This window comes from Colletotrichum fioriniae (genome assembly GCF_027942845.1).
Source record: "Colletotrichum fioriniae strain IMI 355084 chromosome Unknown scaffold_4, whole genome shotgun sequence".
NCBI lineage: Eukaryota > Fungi > Ascomycota > Sordariomycetes > Glomerellales > Glomerellaceae > Colletotrichum > Colletotrichum fioriniae.
The window spans coordinates 646,353-666,725 of NW_027076840.1; the positions used below are offsets into that span (position 1 = coordinate 646,353).

General features: G+C 54.6%; 4 protein-coding genes across 4 annotated transcripts; 3 read left to right on the plus strand and 1 right to left on the minus strand.

Moving 5' to 3' along the window:
* Positions 1-428: 428 nt before the first annotated feature.
* On the minus strand, positions 429-3,253 carry N0V96_004018 (uncharacterized protein; the record flags this gene model as incomplete). The annotated part of the gene is made up of 5 exons (XM_065756998.1): positions 429-486; positions 545-1,304; positions 1,380-1,428; positions 1,575-1,717; positions 2,455-3,253. 5 exons carry the CDS (start codon positions 3,251-3,253, stop codon positions 429-431), a joined length of 1,809 nt encoding a protein of 602 aa, XP_065614211.1.
* A 5,061-nt stretch (positions 3,254-8,314) lies between these two features.
* Positions 8,315-11,178, plus strand: N0V96_004019 (uncharacterized protein; the record flags this gene model as incomplete). The annotated part of the gene is made up of 9 exons (XM_053188087.1): positions 8,315-9,198; positions 9,256-9,417; positions 9,476-9,545; positions 9,602-9,737; positions 9,786-9,895; positions 9,948-10,031; positions 10,088-10,228; positions 10,281-10,359; positions 10,412-11,178. The coding sequence occupies 9 exons, from the start codon at positions 8,315-8,317 to the stop codon at positions 11,176-11,178; spliced, it is 2,433 nt and encodes an 810-aa protein (XP_053054049.1).
* Positions 11,179-12,460: 1,282 nt separating this feature from the next.
* Positions 12,461-14,263, plus strand: PUT2_2 (1-pyrroline-5-carboxylate dehydrogenase; the record flags this gene model as incomplete). Its single annotated transcript, XM_053188088.2, has 3 exons — positions 12,461-12,511; positions 12,588-12,695; positions 12,764-14,263. 3 exons carry the CDS (start codon positions 12,461-12,463, stop codon positions 14,261-14,263), a joined length of 1,659 nt encoding a protein of 552 aa, XP_053054050.2.
* Positions 14,264-17,254: 2,991 nt separating this feature from the next.
* Positions 17,255-18,739, plus strand: N0V96_004021 (uncharacterized protein; the record flags this gene model as incomplete). Its single annotated transcript, XM_065756999.1, has 1 exon — positions 17,255-18,739. One exon carries the CDS (start codon positions 17,255-17,257, stop codon positions 18,737-18,739), a length of 1,485 nt encoding a protein of 494 aa, XP_065614212.1.
* Between the last annotated feature and the right edge of the window lie 1,634 nt (positions 18,740-20,373).

The following is a 20,373-nucleotide window of genomic DNA, read 5'->3' on the forward strand; positions in this document are numbered from 1 at the left end:
CCCAAGTCGTTGAAATTGTTGCTGTTGCGTATAGGAAGCTTTTTGAGATTGCGTGGACGGGAAACGATGCCCACACTATACTATACTATACTATACTAGTACTGCTTGCCAGAGAGAAAGCTGTCATACTCGTTACATATTATTCTCTACTATACCGGCCTAATTGGAGACTGGACAACATGGCAAAATAGACCATTCAACCTACTCTACGGATGCTTGCCAAAGGCTACACGGTCTTTTTTGTGGCGTAATGCTCAGCCGCTGCGGCCTGGTCCCGTTATTTCATACCTCATTGAAGCTTCCTGGCTGGCGTCCAGCCTTTGGCCCAGTGGTGTTTCCCAACTGAATGGCTTTTGATCTCCCAGATAGACCTGTTCATTGCGTTGATAGCACGTCCTCAAGTGATCGTACCAACCTCGTATACCAGATCAAGACTTTAACCTCTCACTGCCTGCCATATCGTCCTGCGCGTCCTTGATCAGGAAGCTAGTCAAGTGTCAGCATCCAATCCCGTAAGATAATCCTAGTGTCACTGCCGACTTACTTGTACATGAGTACAGTTGGCGGGATCGTGCCCAGGTGCCATAAACTGTGCGCATCCAAAGCACCCCACACAGGTGGGAAGTCAAACAACTCCAGACTCATGACCATGACGACGACCGCGACAACGATACTCGGCCAGATGGCCCACGTCCTCCGTGACTGCCTGTACTTGTTCAAACTGAACCACAACCACATGAGGTTCTGAATCACGCCGATAATGACGTTGGCCGTCATGTTGTACGTGTAATCCCACCGCACGCCCTTGAGGTAGGCAATGTGCCCGGCGTACAGCAGCACGCACAGCAGCGTCCACGCGCGCAGGACCGACCTCCGGCGCGGCGTCGGCCGGTCCAGGCGCATGATGCGCACCACGGTGTAGTACAGCCCGTACAGAACGCTCGCGCCCGCAGCAAAGTAGTCGAGCTGCTCCGTGGCCACAAAGTCGCGGGTGTGGAAGATTGCGCTAAAAGTCCACGAGGCGATGCCCACGCCCGCGAGCCACTCGTACCAGGGCCGCAGCGGGTACGACGCCGGGATGACGGCGCGGAGCTTGCGCCAGCCGTTCTGGTGGGCCCAGAGGTTCCCGAGGCTGAAGAGCGTGCTGGCGGGCTCTTGGATGCCTAGGATGCGGGGGAAGGGCCATTTTCCGTGGAATTGGACCACGCGCTCGCCGGCGGCGAGGCGCTCTTTTGTGATTATGTGTTGGCAGGTGTAGTCGCATTCGGAGGCGCAGGTCCAGAGGAGGAGGCGGCGGTGGAAGGCTGTCGGTAGGAACATCATGCTTTAGCTGTTTGATTCCCTTGCGTTACGGGGGTTGGTAAGGGGGAGAAACGTACGGATTGGTGTAGCATCTTTGCCAGGAGCGCAGTTCTCATCGTGGCAGACCTGGATCGCGGGGGAAGCGCAGAGCAGTAAGTCAGTCACAAGAGGCACTAGAGAGTTTTCTCAAGCATTTGCTATTTGCGAGCGCGAGCACAAGATTTTGCGCGCGCGCGCGCCTGTGTGTGTGTGTGTATGTGGTGGGCACCAACTTGTACGCATTCTCGGAACTCTGGTAACCGATCGCCGTACGAGGCCTCGACGGCTACTGCGAAGATGAGGACGGCGGCGAGGACCAGGAACAGAGGAGACTTTGATGGCCTCCCCGCTCGTAAGCTGTTCATGGCGTCTGCATCTATTGATTTGGTGGTGTTCGTATGCGAGTCGTCTTGTCGTCTCTCGGATCGGAGGGTGTGTCGCGTGCTACGTGGTCGGAGTGAGGGCTGGTCAGGGCGGGAGGTGGAGGGAGGAAAGTCAACATGAAGGTACGGATAGGTAAGCTACGCCATAAGGTATCCGTACGGAAACATGGGACACAAGGGTTCGGAGGTCTCGGACGGCCACTGCCCTGTCACTGCGGGTTACACTGGTCGAATAAAGGTCCCGGTCAAGGTAAGCTCCAGCTGCGCTGGCGGGGAATTCGCGTGCTTAATTGGCCGCGCTTCCCGGGGACCATTAATTTGGCGGGGTTCCCTCAATATCCAATATTAATATGGAGCACACCAGGCAGAAGTGCACATTAATCCAATATCAAATCATTCTCAATCCTCACAACTTCAATGGTAACTTCGATCTGCGTCGAAATGACGTTAGCCATCATTGTGAGATTCGTTTGTGTCTTGGAGCGAAGGGATCAACATCATACGGATTCAAGCGGCCCGTTCATTAAGCAACAGGAAGGATTCGGCCAACTTCTATTCATCAACCCAGATTGTCAGGTACAGTAACGGCCAAGGTAATTCCAGTCCCATGTCTATCAAGGTTCTACACTTGCATGTTGAAGAAGCACCTCCGCAACAGCTGGGCGGTTGCATTCTCTTGCCCGATCAAGGGCCGTTTGACCCGACAACGTCCTCGCATTCACATCGATACCGGCGTCAAGGAGGACCCTAGCTTTGGCATCAGACTCGTGTCCAAAACCCAGGAACAGGGCATCCGGACTCCCCGCCGTCAGGTGCAGCGCCGTCTCGCCGTCGTTGGTCCTCGCACCCCTATCAGCCCCGGCTGCAAGCAGGATCCGAACATGTTCGGCGTCCCCCCACGCAGCAGCAGCGTGTAAGGGAGTCTTTCCTTCGTCATCCGTCGCCTCGAGGTCCGCGCCGGCCTCGAGCAAGAGTCCAATCAGCTCCGCCGAGAACGAGGCCGCTCGATGCAGCAGCGTATCGCCACCCTGGCCTCGGATAGAAATGTCGGCGCCCTTTTCTATCATGAGCTTGACCGAGGCCGGCGCGTCCGAGAGGGAATGCAGGGCGGCCGTGTCTCCCTTGTTGTCGAGGGCGCTCATGTCGGCGCCGGCGTCGAGAAGCACCTGGACCACGCCGAGATGCCCACGACTAGCGGCATGATGCAGCGGCGACTGTCCGTAGCAGTCTCTGGCGTTGATATCCACACCAGCAGCAGCGATGAGCAGCTTGGCGATCTCCTCCTCTCCCGCCCTAGCCGCGTGGTGCAACGGGGTCTCGTCGTCCATGGTGCGAGCGTTGACGTTGGTTCCGGCCTCGATAAGCATTCGCACCTGCTCGATCCCGCCGTCGGCAGCCGCCATGTGCAGAGGCGTTTGACCGTCGTAGGAGGCTGCAGAAGCGTCGGCTCCGGCGTCGAGCAGGGCTTTCATGGCTTCTGCGCTTCCCGGCCGCCCGGTGAAGTGGATCAATTGGTGTCGGCCAGGCATCGATGTCTGCGAGACGTCGGCTCCATTGAGGATGAGTTCGACTAGCCGTTGCGTGTTGCCGTTTAACGCTGCATTGTAGAGACATTCGTGCTCACAGAAATGTTTGGAACAGTCGTTTGATTTCAAGCACATACTGCGTGACGAGATGAAGGAGGCAGAAGCAAATGACAAGACGCTCAGTAATAGAATAATAAATCCGTATCGGGGTATCATAGAGGGTGTGTTTTTGCTTTGCGAGCAGTGAGTCTTTGGTGGTTTAATTACATTGCCTAAGGTGAGGAGTTGTCTATTCTTTTTGAACGTTTTCAAGAGCCATCTCTAGTCTGGAGTCTTGATAGGCAGAAGCGGCGGATTAAACTCTATGAGCTGAATGCTAAGCCGAGAATGGCATGTATCCACAAGACACGAGATGGGTCTCCAACATATCACGACCAACAGACATTTTTGAGCGAAGATGGTCTCCAGCACGATACACTTAAGCACGGGTCTCAGGCAGAAGTGACAGGCATCATGGTTCACGAAGAAGTCGTGAGTCGATCCAAGTGGGGAACGCCATTTAGCTTGTGAGTCTTTGACACGGCACGTAAAATAAGACCCTGCTCCTCAACACATCTTGCGTGCGATATCTCTCAGTCAGTAGGTACAATTATAACTTAAATGGAAGCCGATATCTCATTCACTCCTACTGCCTACTTGCATACATGCAGTGCCTTGGCCTCTTGACTTCGTTAAAGCACCCTTTCGAGTTTCAGAAGGTGTTTGGTAAGAAATGACGAAGAGCCAGAGGCCTGAAGGCACGAGGAAGAGGTACAGGTCCGAAAGTAGTAAAGCTGGAGTGTTGTATGGAAGTTGAGTGTAGATGGCATTGGATAGGTCCGTAACTGAATCCTCGCAGAGGAGCGTCCACGTCGCTACCTCATATGTCGGCTATTCGTGCCACGAGTATTCCTGCTGGGATACTATCGGAAGGACAGATGGGTAGGAGTTTGGCCTATACGTAATTGTTATCAATCATAAGCGGGACCTAAAATCATTCAGCCATGCCGTACTCTAGGCTGATAGAATTGGTGACCTTCCTAAGTCAAGGATGAATAAGAGAATGCCATTCTACACGTTCCCCCGTCGCTGAGAGAATAGCGACCGGAGTGGCATTGGTAGAAAAGTGCTGAACGTCGGATTTCCAATACATACTGACTCGGAGGATGGGCATGAAGTTCAGTACAAGAATTGGGTTTCCAATGGAGGTTGTGGCTGTTTGGAAGCAAGTTTATATCAGAAGTGATTACTGGAATGACTCTCTTCCTACACTCAGGGTCAATCTAGACATGACCACGGACCGAACGTAGTGTTTCTCTATGTCACTCTTCAACCTCAGCTAAACCGGTGAGTGGCAACCTAAGAGTCACGCTGAATCATTCGCAGTCACCAAAGTCGCGGTGCTTGATCAAACACACTCCGAAACTCGCGTTATGCCGCCCAGCCTGTCACAACAACTCATCTAAAGTGCCATAGGACCAGCTTGTCTTGTCGACATGACTACATTGCGTGACGGAACGGCTTTATGGCGTAGCCCTGCTGTCATGATGTTGGGTTGTCTGCATGGTATTCGGAAGTCATCCTTGAAAGCTCGAGCTTTCTCAAGTCAGCCCTTCAAGCCATTGAAACTCGATCCTCACCCCCCCCCCCCCCCCCCCCCCATATGATATCTTATTTCGCAGCATGGAAGGACCCTGTAACTGTCTCTGAATATTCCACAAAACTGGACAAGTTCGCCTTGCTGGCTTTGAAAGAGATGTGGCCTTCTCACGAGTCGGCAGATGTCCCGCCCTCAAGTACACACGTCGCTTGCCTCTAGATAGAGCGACATGGAACGCCCGCTTTCCACCAAATATAGAGGAGTCGACCAAGAGGTAAGGGCAAGCAGGTAATAGAACGATTTGATTGCCCCATATCGACTATAAATATCGGTGTAAGGATAAGGGTAGATACTTCCGTACATGTACCTGTGGAGGTCGTCCTACACGCTATTTGAATACTGCTTATGATCCGCCTATACCTTGGTAGGCATTGAGGAGCGTCTATTGTCCTCGCGATTTGTGGGAAGGCCAGTCTGCGTGGTAGAATCAAATATGATCTCAGCGCGAAACCAATCATTCTTTAGCCGACTTTGGAAACCTCATTATCGACTATAGAATGGCTGGGTTCCACGGGAAGCCCAAGAACATCGGTTTAGAAATTTCTGAGGTTGCCGAGCCTCATGGGAACCAAGAATAATGGGATGTCTCTTGTTCACACTTTGTTTATCAGCTTTGAAGGCACAAGAGGCTCAACAATCTCAGCTATCACCCCTCTTTTTCTCAGTATGAGGTGGTCACAACTCAGCAAATGTTTGATGACAGGTGGTGCCATTGCGTCTAGTTCTGGCCCTCTGTTTGATTGCGATGTGTTTCGCCGGCTCCGATGTAACGAATACGGGATCCACTAGGCCGGGCCTAAGACCGTAGCCGGTCGGATGGTGGGGAGCTTGGTGCCGTCGGTGGCTCTTGTCCGGACTCGGAGCGGTGTCAAGTGCGAGCACCGGCGTAGGGCAGCTGCGAATAGAATACATACAACGCAACAGAGAAAAGAGATGCCGGGCCGCCAAGGAGACAACCGGCAACGGCAATCCGTTTGTACGGGATGTGGCATAAGCCAAAAAGCACGCCGAGTCCGCAGACCAAGACCGGGGGCCAAGAGCTGCAGCGGAGAACAGGGATAACATGGACTAAGAAGTTAAAAAGCAAGGATGGGAGGGACCCGGAGTGGGCTATTTCAGCCTTGGCCCCTGTGGGGGCATTCCTGTTTCAATTTCCAAAGGACCACAAGTCCTGACGTAGGTGTCAATCTCAACCCGCCAGACCAGGCCACTTTGGGCGTATCAATCAACATGCCCGTGGCACCCAAACCACAACACCACAACACCACAACTCGACTCGAGTCTCACTCTAATCCAGCTTCAGCCAGCCCAGTCTCCTGCAGCATCTCTCCTCTACCTTATCCTTAGCGGCTGCAGCTTGCCGCGGCACATTTTCGATTATGGTTACGGTTTAACCCTTAATCGACTCATTGACCGGTCGACCCGTCCTTCTTCGCAGGCCTCCCATACCGGCGCCCTTCCTTGCATGCCGCTAAATCTTACCTCTTGAATCGGTTATCCCACTTAGCGCACATTTATTCTTGATCCATACGCACTGCGGACGACTTTTGGAGGAAGACAAAAACACAAAGAGCCATTGCCAGAGTCGGCGTTACATTGTGCGCCGCGTGAGTGGTGCCTTTTGGCTTCTTTGCCCGGGAATTGCCCTGCAAGCATGGAACCGGCGTGTTTGCCCAATGCGAGCTGGTCTGATATGGGCCATGGCCCATGGGCCGTTTGTGGGAGCTCTGGCCACTTAACACCATTGTCATCCCAACCCCAAAGGCCCCCCAGAGACGCACACGCGCCGGCAAACAGATCGCTGACGAGGACCTTGACCTTGGCAGCTGAGAGATTGGGGAAACGCCCGTCCACACACTACAACGCTCCAACGCTCCAACGCTGTCTGGCTGTCACCGACGACTCACGGCCCTCGCCTCATCCCAAAAACTAAGGCAAACGCAAGGTACACTTTCAATCAACTTGAGGTGAGGAATGAGTGAGGGAGAAAGGAGGAGGAGGAGGAGGAGGAGGAGGAGGAGGAGGAGGGCGCATACGGATGATGGAACGTCAACACGTTGCCAACCGATAAGCCTCAAAAACCAATAGCAGGAGACGGGTCGTTGCTTACTTTTTTGCGGCAGCAGGAAGCTACCTACCTATAGTTTGATGCAGAGCAAGGTGGCCTACGCGTATTATTACGGATACTCACACACGAATAGGATCGGATGGAAAGACCTCGGACCTGGTTCTTACACAGTAATTAGCTATTAGCATACTGCATGTCTCTCTGCATGGAGTCAGGTGGATTGATTTGCTGCAGCAAGGACTGCGGACCTGGACTGAGGTAAAGGCCCGGTCCTCCTGGCGCTGGCCTCTTCAATTCGAGGGATACAAACCCAAGGGAATTTCGGAGGCCGCCTTCAAAGGTACCTACTTTACCACACTTACCTGGTAAATGAGATGTCAATACCCTATGGCATTGTGCTTGGGGGGCGAAAACTTGTCGATGACGGCCAGAGAGTTGGCCATCGCCACAACAAAAGATACCGGCACTCGTACAACACCACTAACAGCACCACCAAGACCACCATCACCAAGTGTCCTTCTCTATCGAGTGAGTCTGTCCCAGAGTGTCGCAAAATTCCATGACGGCCTCTCCTTGGACCCAGTCCGACTGTACTGTCCGTCCCAGGTTCACCCCTAGAAACCGGCCCCCGGTCCACCTCTCACCCTGCTGCAGCTCGCAGCACGAACGGACAGGGCAGCCTGGGCGGCTTCATACCGCACCCGGACCTCCCTAGCTCGAATTTCCAGCTGTAGCGCAGCACCTCACCTAAGACCAGGACGTTGCCCACAGCGGTTGCGTAGTGGACTCTCCCCACCACCGCCGACAATCCCTGCCACTTTAATTCCTAGCTCGCGTCACTCTGCGCTACCTACCTTGGCCCAGCAGCGCATCCAATCCAACACAACACACTTTTCTCGTGCGATTTGTGGTGGGATTTGACAATACCCTCTCTCCGTTTAATCTTCCTGCTTTTCCCCTTTCCCATCTTTCACTTTCCCCCTTCTCCTCAAGGTTCCCTTTTTGCTATCGTCTCTGTTTGGCGTCGGAATACCAGATACCCAGCCATTGATACCCCCTCCCTTCGGAGCTCTCAGTTCGCAAAACAACAAATCTTGAGACCCTTTGGGCATCTTAGGAGCTGACCCGCGCGCGCAAATTGGACCCTGCCAGTCTCATTTGCGCTGAGACATTGTGAGGAGCCACCGTTGCCCAGGGATATATACTTTGTGATTCTTTTTTCCACAGTCTAACTGTTCTGTTCTGCTCACAGACAAAGACGAAACCAAAATCACAACTTGATCGTAGAATCGCAGACATGGCTTCACACCCCCACGGAGAAGCCCTCGATGATATCGAGCACAACCCCCATGCCTCGGCCAACAGATGGCGTCACCAGGAGAGCTCAGCTTTCCTCCGCCATGCCGCCGGTGCCCACAGCCACGCACAACCCCGCGACCCCCAAGAACGAGGAACTACCAACGACCTGGCCGACTTTCTGAACCGCGACCGCGTCGAGCCCGAAAACCCCAATGCTCCGCCCAACTTCAAGCCCATCATGGTCGCTGCTGGCGAGGCCGCTGGCCAGGAGGAACCTCGCGCGACGGCGACCCACGCCGAAGAGCAAGATGCCCCCGACGGCCGGGAGATCATCTGCGGACCGCTGCTCAACTACCGCAGGATGGACGAGAACAATTGGTACGGAAGCGTCTTGATCGTCACAAAGGGCGGTGGTAAGAGTCAGAGCTTCGCACCGCACTTGGTTCTGCGCCCTGCGAATGCCGTAAATGGCCAGCACGCCCCAGCCGAGACGAACGGTGTCAACGGTGTCAACGGTTCCAACGGTGCTATCAACGGCGAGTATTCCGGCGCAGCCAATGGCGCGGGCACGAATGGCTCAGAGACTCAGGGCCAATGTCTCTACTCTGACCCCCGCAACACTTTCTGGGCCTTTGACCTGTCACTCCCACTCAGCCAAGCGGAGGCCAAGTGGGAGTACTCGATCCCCGATATGCGATTCTCGGCTGGCAACATCAGGCCTGATCGCTACCACTTCTTCGTCCCGGCCATCAACGAGTCTATGCGTATCATGTTCCACTCCTGCAACGGATTCAGTGTGGGCACTGACGAAGACGCCTGGAGCGGCCCCGCCTTGTGGAACGATGTGAACCGACACCACAAGGAGCGACCATTCCACGTCATGTGAGTCCAATGTCTCGGCCTGCTTGGTACGAGGCTGCTTTTCTGACTTGCGCATAGGCTCGGAGGAGGTGACCAGATCTATAACGACGGAATTCGAGTCGACGGACCTCTGCGCGAATGGACTGAGATTTCGAACCCCAAGAAGCGCAGACACTTCCCCTTCCCCGAGAAGCTTCGTCAGGCTTGTGACGATTACTACCTGAAGAACTACATCCGTTGGTATGTGCATGGCTAGGGGGCGGAATTGGGGATGTCCGAGAGCTAACATTGTGAACAGGTACTCTACGGAGCCGTTTGCGACTGCCAATGGCCAGATTGCGCAGCTCAACATCTGGGATGATCATGATGTATGTTGAAGCTCAAATACAACGCAGTGATCCATGTTCTGACCAGACCAACCTAGATCATTGACGGATTCGGCTCCTACGTTGACGAATTCATGCGATGCGATGTATTCAGGGGTATTGGTGGAACTGCCCACAAGTACTACATGCTTTTCCAGCATCACCTCCCTCCACCACCGTCCACCTACACCTCGGGTACGTTTCTAGTCGATGGCGAAGGAATTCGGGCTAATCCACGGACAGATCATACCACAACGGCCGAGGGCCAAGGACTTGACCCCAACCAACTCATGGATACCTACGTTGCGCCGGCCAAGTCGGATCCCAGCTACATTGTTGGCAAGCAGCCTGGTGTAAGTAATTGGTGTAAACTCTCACTGAAAACACAGCTAACCAGAACCCCAGCCTTATGTCGCGGAACACTCACATAACATGTTCGCCCGGCTTGGCGCGCGTATTGCCTTCCTAGGTATTGATGCTCGAACTGAGGTGAGAATACTGAGAAACCCATACTGTAAAGGCACAAGACTAATTACGTCTCACAGCGTACACGCCATCAAATCAACTACCCAGAGACTTATGACTTGATTTTCAGTCGCCTCAGACAAGAGCTCAAGGGCGCTCAGGAGTCTGGACGCCCGTTCAAGCACTTGATCCTTCTGCTGGGAATCCCAATTGCGTACCCTGTAAGTAACGGTGGCCTATGAGGTGTCTGTGCAGAAACTGACTGCTTCTCAGCGCCTGACATGGCTTGAAAACGTCTTCCGCAGTCCCATTATGGGTCCGGTGAAGTTCTTGAACCGAAGGTTCGGTCTTGGTAAGTGTACAATGAAAAGACAGGATGAGTCTTGGCTTGCTGACAAGACCAGCTGGTGGTGTTTTCAACCACTTTGACGGCAGCGTCGATTTGCTCGACGACCTTGACGACCACTACACGGCGAGAACTCACAAGAAGGAGCGCAACGCTCTCGTTGAGAGGCTTCAGGCCATCTCATCAGAGTTCTCAGTCCGTATCACCATCTTGGGCGGCGATGTGCACTTGGCGGCTATGGGCCGGTTCTACTCGCATCCTAAGTTGAACATTGCCTCGGAGAATGACCACCGCTACATGGCCAATGTGGTCTCTTCTGCCATTACCAACAAGCCACCGCCAGCAGCGATTGCCAACCTGCTGGCCAGGAGAAACAAGATCCATCACCTGAACCACGATACGGACGAGACGCTGCTTAAGTTCTTTGACAAGGACCCCGGCGATTCGAGCAAGACGTCCAACTCCAACCATGTGACTATGCCAAGTCGTAACTTTGCCATCTTGACGGAGAACTCGCCCAACAATGGACTGGCTGCGCCGACGAACGGTGATACGCGATCAGTGATTTCCGGCAAGGGCGGGCACGATTTCCTCCACGTTGGCGAAGTGGAATCGGGATCCAAGCACAAGGCAGCCGGAAAGCAGCACGGCACCGGCAACGATGGTAGCTTGGACATTTGCATCCGCGTCGAGATTGATCAGCACAACCGTGAGGGTCTCACCGAGGGTTACGGTGTTACTGTTCCCCAGCTCAAGTACACCAGCCAGCCGGTGCCGGTTGAGCCCTTCCCTGCACAGGAGCGGCAGAATGGACAGGGCGAGTAAAGAGGCTCTGTTCAGACTTCAAGGTGGTGAAGGGAAGAGATGGTTGATGATCGACGCTCGACGTTGGCTAGCATTGTTGCATTGGTTGTCGGAGACATCATCCGATGCGTTGTTGGTTGCATTACGTTACGCTATACCCATGGGGCGAAGGAGCTCAAAGGAAAGGGAGAAGACGGATGTACAATATTGCGGGTGCATCTGGGGGAGCTCAACCTTTGCTGTGTTTTGATACTCTTATTCGTTCCTAATCTCAAATGACCAAGTAATAATGAAGAGGGCTTGTCCGACTACGGAGCCGTCAGGTTGATATCTGTATTGCAAAGTGTTCTTTGCAAATCGTGGAGGTGTAATTCGTCTCTGTAAGCCTTGGGGTCCGAGTAGGACACAGGTACACGACATGTCTCCATGTCGGAACAGCCATCCGATGCCGACTTTGGGACGTCGGGATCGGGAGAGCTGATTGCCTCTATCTATTCGGGCCCACTGAGCCGATCAACTCCGCTGCGGCACTGCTATCTCGACCCCAAAAATTCAAGGTCAGGGTGTACAATTGGCAGTTGTGATTGGCTGTACGTCTTCCCCGCAAAGCTGTTCGAGGTTGCGATAGGCAGCTGGTCGTGGTCGTGACATGCTTATCGGTAGCAAAGCGACACCGGGACCCCCGATTTCACTACCTACCTCCAAGGCCCCCGCAGCCCCTCACAAGCTCTCCGCCCGCGCGAGCTTCGTCGCATTCTTAACCCGCGCCCACCCGACGTTCGCGGTGGCAGGTGCCCGGTGCCCGGTGGTTGCTGGGAAGGTACAATATCTGTAGGCAGAGTGGCAGGGAACAATTTCCGTGTCTCACGACTCGTCCAAAAATTCTTTTCCTATTACGTTTCCTGACGTTACAAAAAACTTAATAGCCAGTCGGTTCGCCGTTTGTCTCTTCTTTCCCCGAGTGTCACCTGCTCCCCGTCTTCTGCGAACCAATTGCCCATCACCCATACAACACATCGCTACGCTCATCACTTCATTCTGTGTGTCTGCGTGCCTCACTTTCCTGCCCGTCCAATCCGATAGAGAAGACAGTTCGTACAGCACAGCACAGCACAGCACAGCACAGCACAGCGCAAAGCTGTCATATCTGCCCATCATGGCGTCCACACGAGCAACTGGGCTTCTCAACTCCCAGCTTCGAAGCTCTTCCCGCATCACATCCCTTGGACGCAGCGTCTCTGCAGTTCCGAGCACCAGACTCACAACACGCTTGTCCGCTCCTGCGACGAGGACATCCACCAGAATGGCGACGTTTGCTGCCTTTAAGATCCCCAAGATCTCTAACGAGCCCAACGTAGGTTACCTTACACGCCGGATGAAACTTGGGGAGGGAGCTTGGTGAGGAGGCAGTTGACTGACAATCACCACAGCACCACTATGCCAAGGGCTCCGCTCAGCGCGAAGGCTTGGATGCCGCAGTAAAGACCCTTCAGAGCAAGTTGCCTCTGGAGGTGCCAATTGTTGTTGGCGGTAAGGAGGTAAGTCAAGCCTACACATCTCCACAGCTCCCAATTTTCGACCGTGTATAGCTAATAAAACCCCTTAGATCTTGACGGGCAACACTGGAAAGCAGGTCAACCCCGCCGACCACAACACCACAGTAGCAACATACCATCAGGCCTCTCCCTCCGACGTCACCAAGGCAATCGACTCGGCCCTCGCAGCCAAGCCCGCCTGGGAATCACTCCCATTTGCCGACCGCGCCGCCATTTTCCTCAAGGCCGCCGACCTGATCGCCACCAAATACCGCTACGACATCATGGCCGCCACCATGATCGGCCAGGGCAAGAATGCATGGCAGGCCGAGATCGACGCCGCGGCCGAGCTGGCCGACTTCCTGCGCTTCAACGTCCAGTATGCCGAGGAGCTCTACGCCCAGCAGCCGCAGCACAACAGCCCCGGCGTCTGGAACCGTGTCGAGTACAGAGCCCTCGAGGGCTTCGTCTACGCCGTGAGCCCCTTTAACTTTACCGCCATCGCCGGTAACCTCCCCGGCGCCCCCGCGCTGCTCGGCAACGTCGTCGTCTGGAAGCCGAGCGACTTTGCCATTGCCTCCAACTGGCTCGTCTACAACATCCTCCTCGAGGCCGGCCTGCCCCGCGACGTTATCCAGTTCGTGCCCGGTAATCCCGAGGCGATTACCAACCAGGTGCTATCGCATAAGAAATTCGCATCCCTCCACTACACGGGCAGTACCGCCATCTTCCGCAAGTTGTACGGCGCCATCGGACAGGGCGTCGCCGAGGGCCGGTACGCATCGTACCCGCGCATCGTCGGTGAGACGGGCGGCAAGAACTTCCACCTCATCCACCCGAGTGCCGACGTCTACAACGCCGTGAAGCAGACCATCCGCGGCGCGTTCGAGTTCCAGGGCCAGAAGTGCAGCGCCACATCGAGGGCCTACGTGCCGAAATCTTTGTGGCCGCAGTTCAAGGAGGGCCTCGTCGCCGAGGTGAACAGGATCAAGATTGGCGACCCGACGGACCACAGCAACTTTATGGGTCCCGTCATCCACGACGCCTCGTTCAAGAAGCTTTCGGGCGTCATTGATGCTGCCAAGAACGATTCGTCTCTCGAGCTCGTCGCGGGCGGCAAGTACGATTCATCAAAGGGCTACTTTGTGCACCCGACAATCTACCACACCACGAACGCAAACCACAAGCTCCTAAGCACCGAGCTCTTCGGTCCCGTGCTCGTCATCCACACCTACGACGACGCCTCGGCACCGGCGGACGCCTTTGCCAACGTTTGCGAGCTTATCGACAGCACGGGCGAGTACGGCCTCACGGGCGCCGTGTTCGCGCAGGACCGGGCGGCGGTGGTGGTGGCGGAGGAGAAGCTGCGCAACGCGGCGGGCAACTTTTACATCAACTGCAAGAGCACGGGTGCCGTGGTGGGCCAGCAGCCGTTTGGCGGCGGCCGGGCGAGCGGGACGAACGACAAGGCGGGCAGCCAGAACTTGCTGAGTCGGTTTGTCAGTTTGAGGAGTATCAAGGAGGAGTTTGCGGCTACGACCAAGGTTGCGTACCCGAGTAACGAGGTTTAAACATGGTATTGTTGCTGCGGGAGATGATGAAAAAGGATGAGGGGTCTAGGAGCTGTACGTTGTGATGGTGTCTGAGTTTCTTTATGGCTTTGTCATTTTTGGGGCGATGGCATGGGATATCTGGTCTTTATTTTATTTTTAAACACCCATCACGATATTAGTGAAGCATTTATGAGCATTTTCTACGATCTAAAATGAAAACATTGAGTCTCTCTAGTTAGTTTACCTTGCTACCAAAATGGAATACTCAAGATCGCATCATCATAGACGTCCAAGATACTTCGTGACTGTCACGTGCGCATGTAGATATAGATCATCCAAGAAGATGGAGGCTGCGAAAAGATGGAGGTGGAGGAGGCGGTGACATGAACCAAGCTTCTTGCTGGATCTCCCCCCCTCCCCATGTATGCAGCGGGTCAAGGGTTTGGTTTTCCGGCCGCTAGCCCCGAGTTGGAGTTTGGCGTTTTGGAGAATAGCCATTGCTCCTCTTTTATAGAGTTTCGAAGTCCCCGATTTTCCCTGTTTTTTGCGGCTTTGCCTGCTTACCTACCTCACTACACCTGAAGCAGAAGGAGAATGGAGAATGGAAGTGGCAGGTCGCGGGAGGAAGAGAAGAACAGAAAGAGGTAATCCGGATCATGACCTGGTTTGACGGCTATGCGGCTCACCTAGAGGGGACCGTAAGGGTAACTCAAGGTAAGGTAGCTTTCCATCGTTTGAGGGGAATTTCCCTCATAGAAGATGCAGTAGGCGGCCTCTTTTCTGCAAATGACTATTCTGGTTAAAGGCTGAGGCAATTTATCGAAATTCGTATGAGTATGGGAGTTGAACTGGGTATATTCTACGATGAGTGCGACAGGTCGACACGAGACGAGGCGCCCGGAGTCAGAGTGAGAGAGGTCGGTCCATCGACAGAGTGCGAGTGAAGGAACGAATCCACGCGGTTGTATAGGTGAAAAAGGACGTGAAGGGGCCAACTCGAAGGAAAAGAGTTGCCCACGTGCTCACTTTACAAGAGGACAGGGGCCCGGTTCGTCATCGGTACCGCATACCTACCCAAGGTAGGTAAGGTAGGTCGTGTGTGTGTGTGTGTGTGTGTGTGTGTGTGTGTGTGTGTGTGTGTGTGTGTGTGTGTGTGTGTGTGTCGGTATGCCTGTGTACGAGTCGAGTAGGCTCAAACCCTCCTTTCAGCTCTACGAATCAACCTCAAACACTGGGACAGGCAGCTCCATCAATGACAGATACAGACAAGAGGCACGTTTTGCCAGGCACGCGAGGCTGGGGGGGAAGGGAAGGGAAGGTGGGATTTCCACGGGTTCCGGGCACGTTCGTATGTGACACGGAAACGCGGCTCATTTTGGGAGTGTTTGGGGAAAGGCGTTCAACGTCTAAGACCGAGCCGGTGAGTTTCTTTTCGACCAACGGGATGTCAAGCACATGTCTCGTGCCTCTCTCTGGATTCCTCAATTCGACCCCCCAGTCAACATCGGAAACTAAGCTTCATAGACATCCCCCCGCTACAACGCCTACCCTCGTGCCTCTTGTCCTTGGACCAAGAGACATCCACAGATTGTACAGTAGCGTAGGTAGGTAGGTTAGGCATGGACTTGGCAGCTGTGGGAGAGAATTACCGACGATCTCATTTGACCAGCCAGCATCTCTACACTAGAAGTATGAGCTCGTGCGTCTTTGAGAAGGGTTCTGATTCTCATCTGAAATCTGAAGGGGGAGTGTGTGAGTGAGTGAACCTTGCGTGCGGGCGCTTGCCTTGGCGCTGGGGGGGGGAGGAATCGCTCAGTTGCCATTCAGGAACACCATGTGCTCGAATCCGGCCCTCTGATTGGCTCAGCACCTTTGAACCCTCGATGCCCTCTCCTGCCCGTTTCCTCGCCCAGGAGTCCAGGTCCACCCTCTTGATTGGACAACGTTTCTTCTTTCTCTGCTCTTTGGCCTTTTCGTTCGTCTTATTCTTTTCTCTCTCTCCCCCAGGCTGTATGTATCTCTTGCGTCCACTTTGCGTTACCTCCCCCGGCTTGTGTTTACGGGGATTTTCCCTTTGGGAGACCCTTTTCTTTCCTGGGCTTGGGGATGTCGCGTGCCCTCAGTCCTCCAAGCTAGTTCGTTGAGCAAATCACCCCTCCCATCCCTCTCTCTCTCTCTCTCTCTTCACTTCCATCAGGGTTGTTGACTATGCCGGGAGGAAGGACCACCCTCCCCGGCCATTATGAGGCAGAGGGGGGGCGTGGGTGGCTAGACGGCTGCTAAGAGGCTGACGGCTATCTAAGGCGAGCGAGTGCCTTAACAGATTGCCAGCTACGAACAGATACACGGGTCCGGGGTTCGTAGTTAGATAGAGAGACAGACAGGCACGCACGAGAGACAATAAGGACGAACAAGGCCAAGGATGGCGAAGGAAAAAAAAAGTGAGAGTCAGTCCAAGGTCGTGGTGGTCGTGCGCCGTACCTGTAGTTCATTACCTTTTACTCTCTCTGCCTTCAACCTCTCCCCTTCCCATTCTACATCCTCCCACGAACCTTTTCTTCTTCCACGAGAAAGCCCCCAGCTACCTCTGCGTTCGACACTCGCGTGCTCTTTTCTCACTCTCGAGTGCCCGGTTTCTCGTCTAAACCTGGCCAGCGAATCGGATTTACATCCCTTCTTGTAGGCACCTAGCTTCGACCGGGGCGCTTCTGCATCTGTCGCCAAGCCCAGAACAGCTCTGGTGCTGCTACACCAACCGTCGTCTCTGCTCGCGGGCACAGCCTCAAAAACAGACGTCAACCAAATTTGTCCCTCAGCGGTAGAGCCTCGAGAATTTCCCTCAAACTTCGGCTTCCCGTTCTCAACCTAGCTTCTGTCCAGTTGGGGGAATCTCTGGTCGTGTTAATCGCTCAGAGTCACCCTCATACCTTTCGTCGTCTTTCTCCCCGTATTATCTCGTCTCACTCACAACTCACACGCACAACGTACACGCGCACATCACAATACACAATGCCGCGTCCAACATTATTACCCACGCCCGCGTCCTCCACGGACATAAAAGGCCAAGATGGCTCCAAGGACCTCGCCTCCCTCCAGCTATCCTTTGAACTACCACCGCCAGCAATCGTCCAGGACGCCTCGAGGGTCTCCCCGAAAGACACGAGGAGGACGTCGCCGGCCAACTCCAGCACCAACACCAACAGCTTCCAGCCCATCTCGCCCCCCCACGTCAACGCGAACAAGCCGTACCCGGTCCAGCCCAGCGAGACGGTGAAATCCCGCCGGCGCTCTTCGGCTGCCCAAAAGACGTCTGCTGCTTCCTCAAACGAGAGCTTCGCGCTGCCGCCGCCGCCGACTAGGTCACGCAAGATTATCCAGATGAAGCCGCGCGCTCAACAGCAGAACGAGGCCGAGGCCGAGGCTAAGGCCAAGGCTACTAAGGATGCCCCGCCGGCGGCTGCCGGTGCCAAGTCCGGGGCTGCGGGTCCAGGGAAGGCCGGCTCGACGGCGGCGGCGGCGAATGGGTCCTCTTCTTCCGCTTCCACGGCACAGGGTAAGAAGAAGGCGCCGTCAGCAACAAGCGCAGCGGGACGCAAGATTGCGAGGAAGACGGCGCACAGCTTGATTGAGAGGCGCCGGAGATCGAAAATGAATGAGGAGTTTGCCGTGCTCAAGGGCATGATTCCGGCTTGCACCGGGGAAATGCACAAGCTGGCAATCTTACAGGTCAGTTGGGCAATCCACTCATTTTTCATCCGGGTAGAAGCTAATCATAACGAAATGGTTCAGGCATCAATCGAATACGTCAGGTACCTTGAAGACTGCGTTTCCAAGCTCAAAGCCCAACGCGACGCCTCCGAGGCCCGTTCACCCACCGAGTCCGGCCTGCAGACGCCTTCCGGCGGCGGGGGCCGAGCCGAACCGTGGGGCCAGATCCCGCAATTCGTGCCCCGATACCAAGAAGACCCGGACGATGTGGAGATGACCGACTCCGAGGCCCCGTCGCCGACATTTCCGCCCATGCAGCAACAGCAGCAACAGCAGCAGCAGCAGCAGCAGCAATACTCACAACAACCACAACAACAGCAACTTCCTCATTCTCGCTCCCAGCAGCCGTCGGTATCGCCCGCCCTCTCACCGCAGGACTCGAGGCACCGCCACGACTCCTACTCGTCCGTCTCGACGGATCACCAGCGCCACAACAGCTACAGCTACAGCACGTCGACGACGACGTCACCCGCGTTTGGGCCGCAGACGTACAGCGGCGGCGGCGTCGGCGGTTACGGCAGCCTTTCGGCGCTGACGAGTCCCGCGCTGGCGCCGCAGCGGGATCGCGACCTGGACCACGAGGCGACGGCTGCGTTGTTGATGCTGAATAGCGATCGGAGGGGGACGGTTGGGGAGGCGAGTGGCAGCGGGGCTGTTGGTGCCGGTGCAAATCCGGCGAGAGGTGCTGGGCGGGGGATGTCGGTTAGGGATCTGCTCAGTACTTGAAAGAAATCCCGTTCGTCGTCGGACGAGGGAGGGAGGAAGATCGCCGAAGAGATTATGCTAACCGTCAACAACTACATGAGAGAAAGACCCTGGAGAGAACTCGACGCTTCGATATCAGACAGTATGGGATTTACGAAATGCGGTCGGGGGGTCTTTCTATGCTGCGTTGGTCTAGAAACCATCGCATGAATATGGATAGCACAAAATGGGATGAAGAGGTTCTAGAATCCTCAACAACGTAGGGTTCACCATCAAAGCTCTACAGGGGGACGAAAATTTCCATCTTAAATGCGATGGGAGGAAGGGCGCGTCTTTTTTTCACAATTGCTGTAACACAGATGGGAGGCGAGGGAATATGGGATGAAGTTTCGGCGGTTCCAGGCGCGGCGCAAACAGAAGGGGAGGGGGATCTTCCTTTCACGGAATCTGATTGTTATCAGTCGTGATATATTTTCGTGCGAGACAAGGCATTGGTAAACGGACGGGATACATCTAGAAGAGATTAATAGAACACCTGGTCGGACGACCAAACCTGAGTTTTCGTAACCATGAATGATCCTTCCCCACGTTTTGACGGGTTTGACGGGGGTTTTGGCAAACATACGATAGGGGTCGTTGATCGGTGAAGAAGCGTTTGACCCTCTCTTTCAGTTATCCCGGTAAGAATGGGTTGAAGATCCCGTTGAACATTACATCCTGGTTCGTTTCTTCCACGAAAGGGGGAATAAAAATGTGAGGGCAGTCTGGACTCTGGAGAAGGGATCATGGATATGGTTGTTCCAGGGGGTCGCTTTTACGAGTTTCAGGGTCTGGCGGTATCGTACGAGATGCTCACCAACCCTTCTCCACCATCGACCCATCACGTGACGGTCCTTCAGTCTCGAAGGAGGCCCGTGTAAGTCGAGTTTGGCCCAATTGTGACAGTTTTTTTGGTGTTTAGCCCATGGATGCGGTAGATTGGCGGGTTTGTTGAAACGAGGGTTCAGGGAATATGGTCTTTTGGTGTTCTGTTGGATGTGGCGACGGGTTTCATGGGGTACCTTGGCTTGGGTAAAAGTGTGAGGAATTGGACGGGTATATAACAGACATATTGCCTTAGCCTCCGTCAACTATCAATTTGCGATTTGTCTCTTAATCCGATTGATCCTCTTTGGCGTTCGATCTTGATACCCAGTCTTGATCAGGTCCTCACAGGAGAGACGAGAATCAACCGATACCGCAAATACCCAAAGATCCAAACAAGTCAAATCCTCACGACACTTCCGCTTCAAAATCACCCAAATCAACCCAGCAAAAAAGAAAAAACACAAGATGGCCCCAAGAAGCATCATGACAACCTACCCCCACGCCCATCACCGACGCTACGCCTCGCCCCCCATAAGCCCATCCACCTACAACCCCGACACAAACGACATCCTCGCCGAGCTGGGCCTGCGCGCCGACGACTCGGCTTCGAGCGCGGGCGATTCTGAGTACAGGGTTCTCGACCGTCGACTCGGGCGTCAGCGTCAACAGGGGGGCGGGAGTGAGGGTACGGGTACGGGGAGCGGAGCCGGCGGGAGGAGGAGACGGCGGAGGAATCGTAACCGGAATGGTAACGGTAACAACAACAACAATAACCACAACAATGGCAA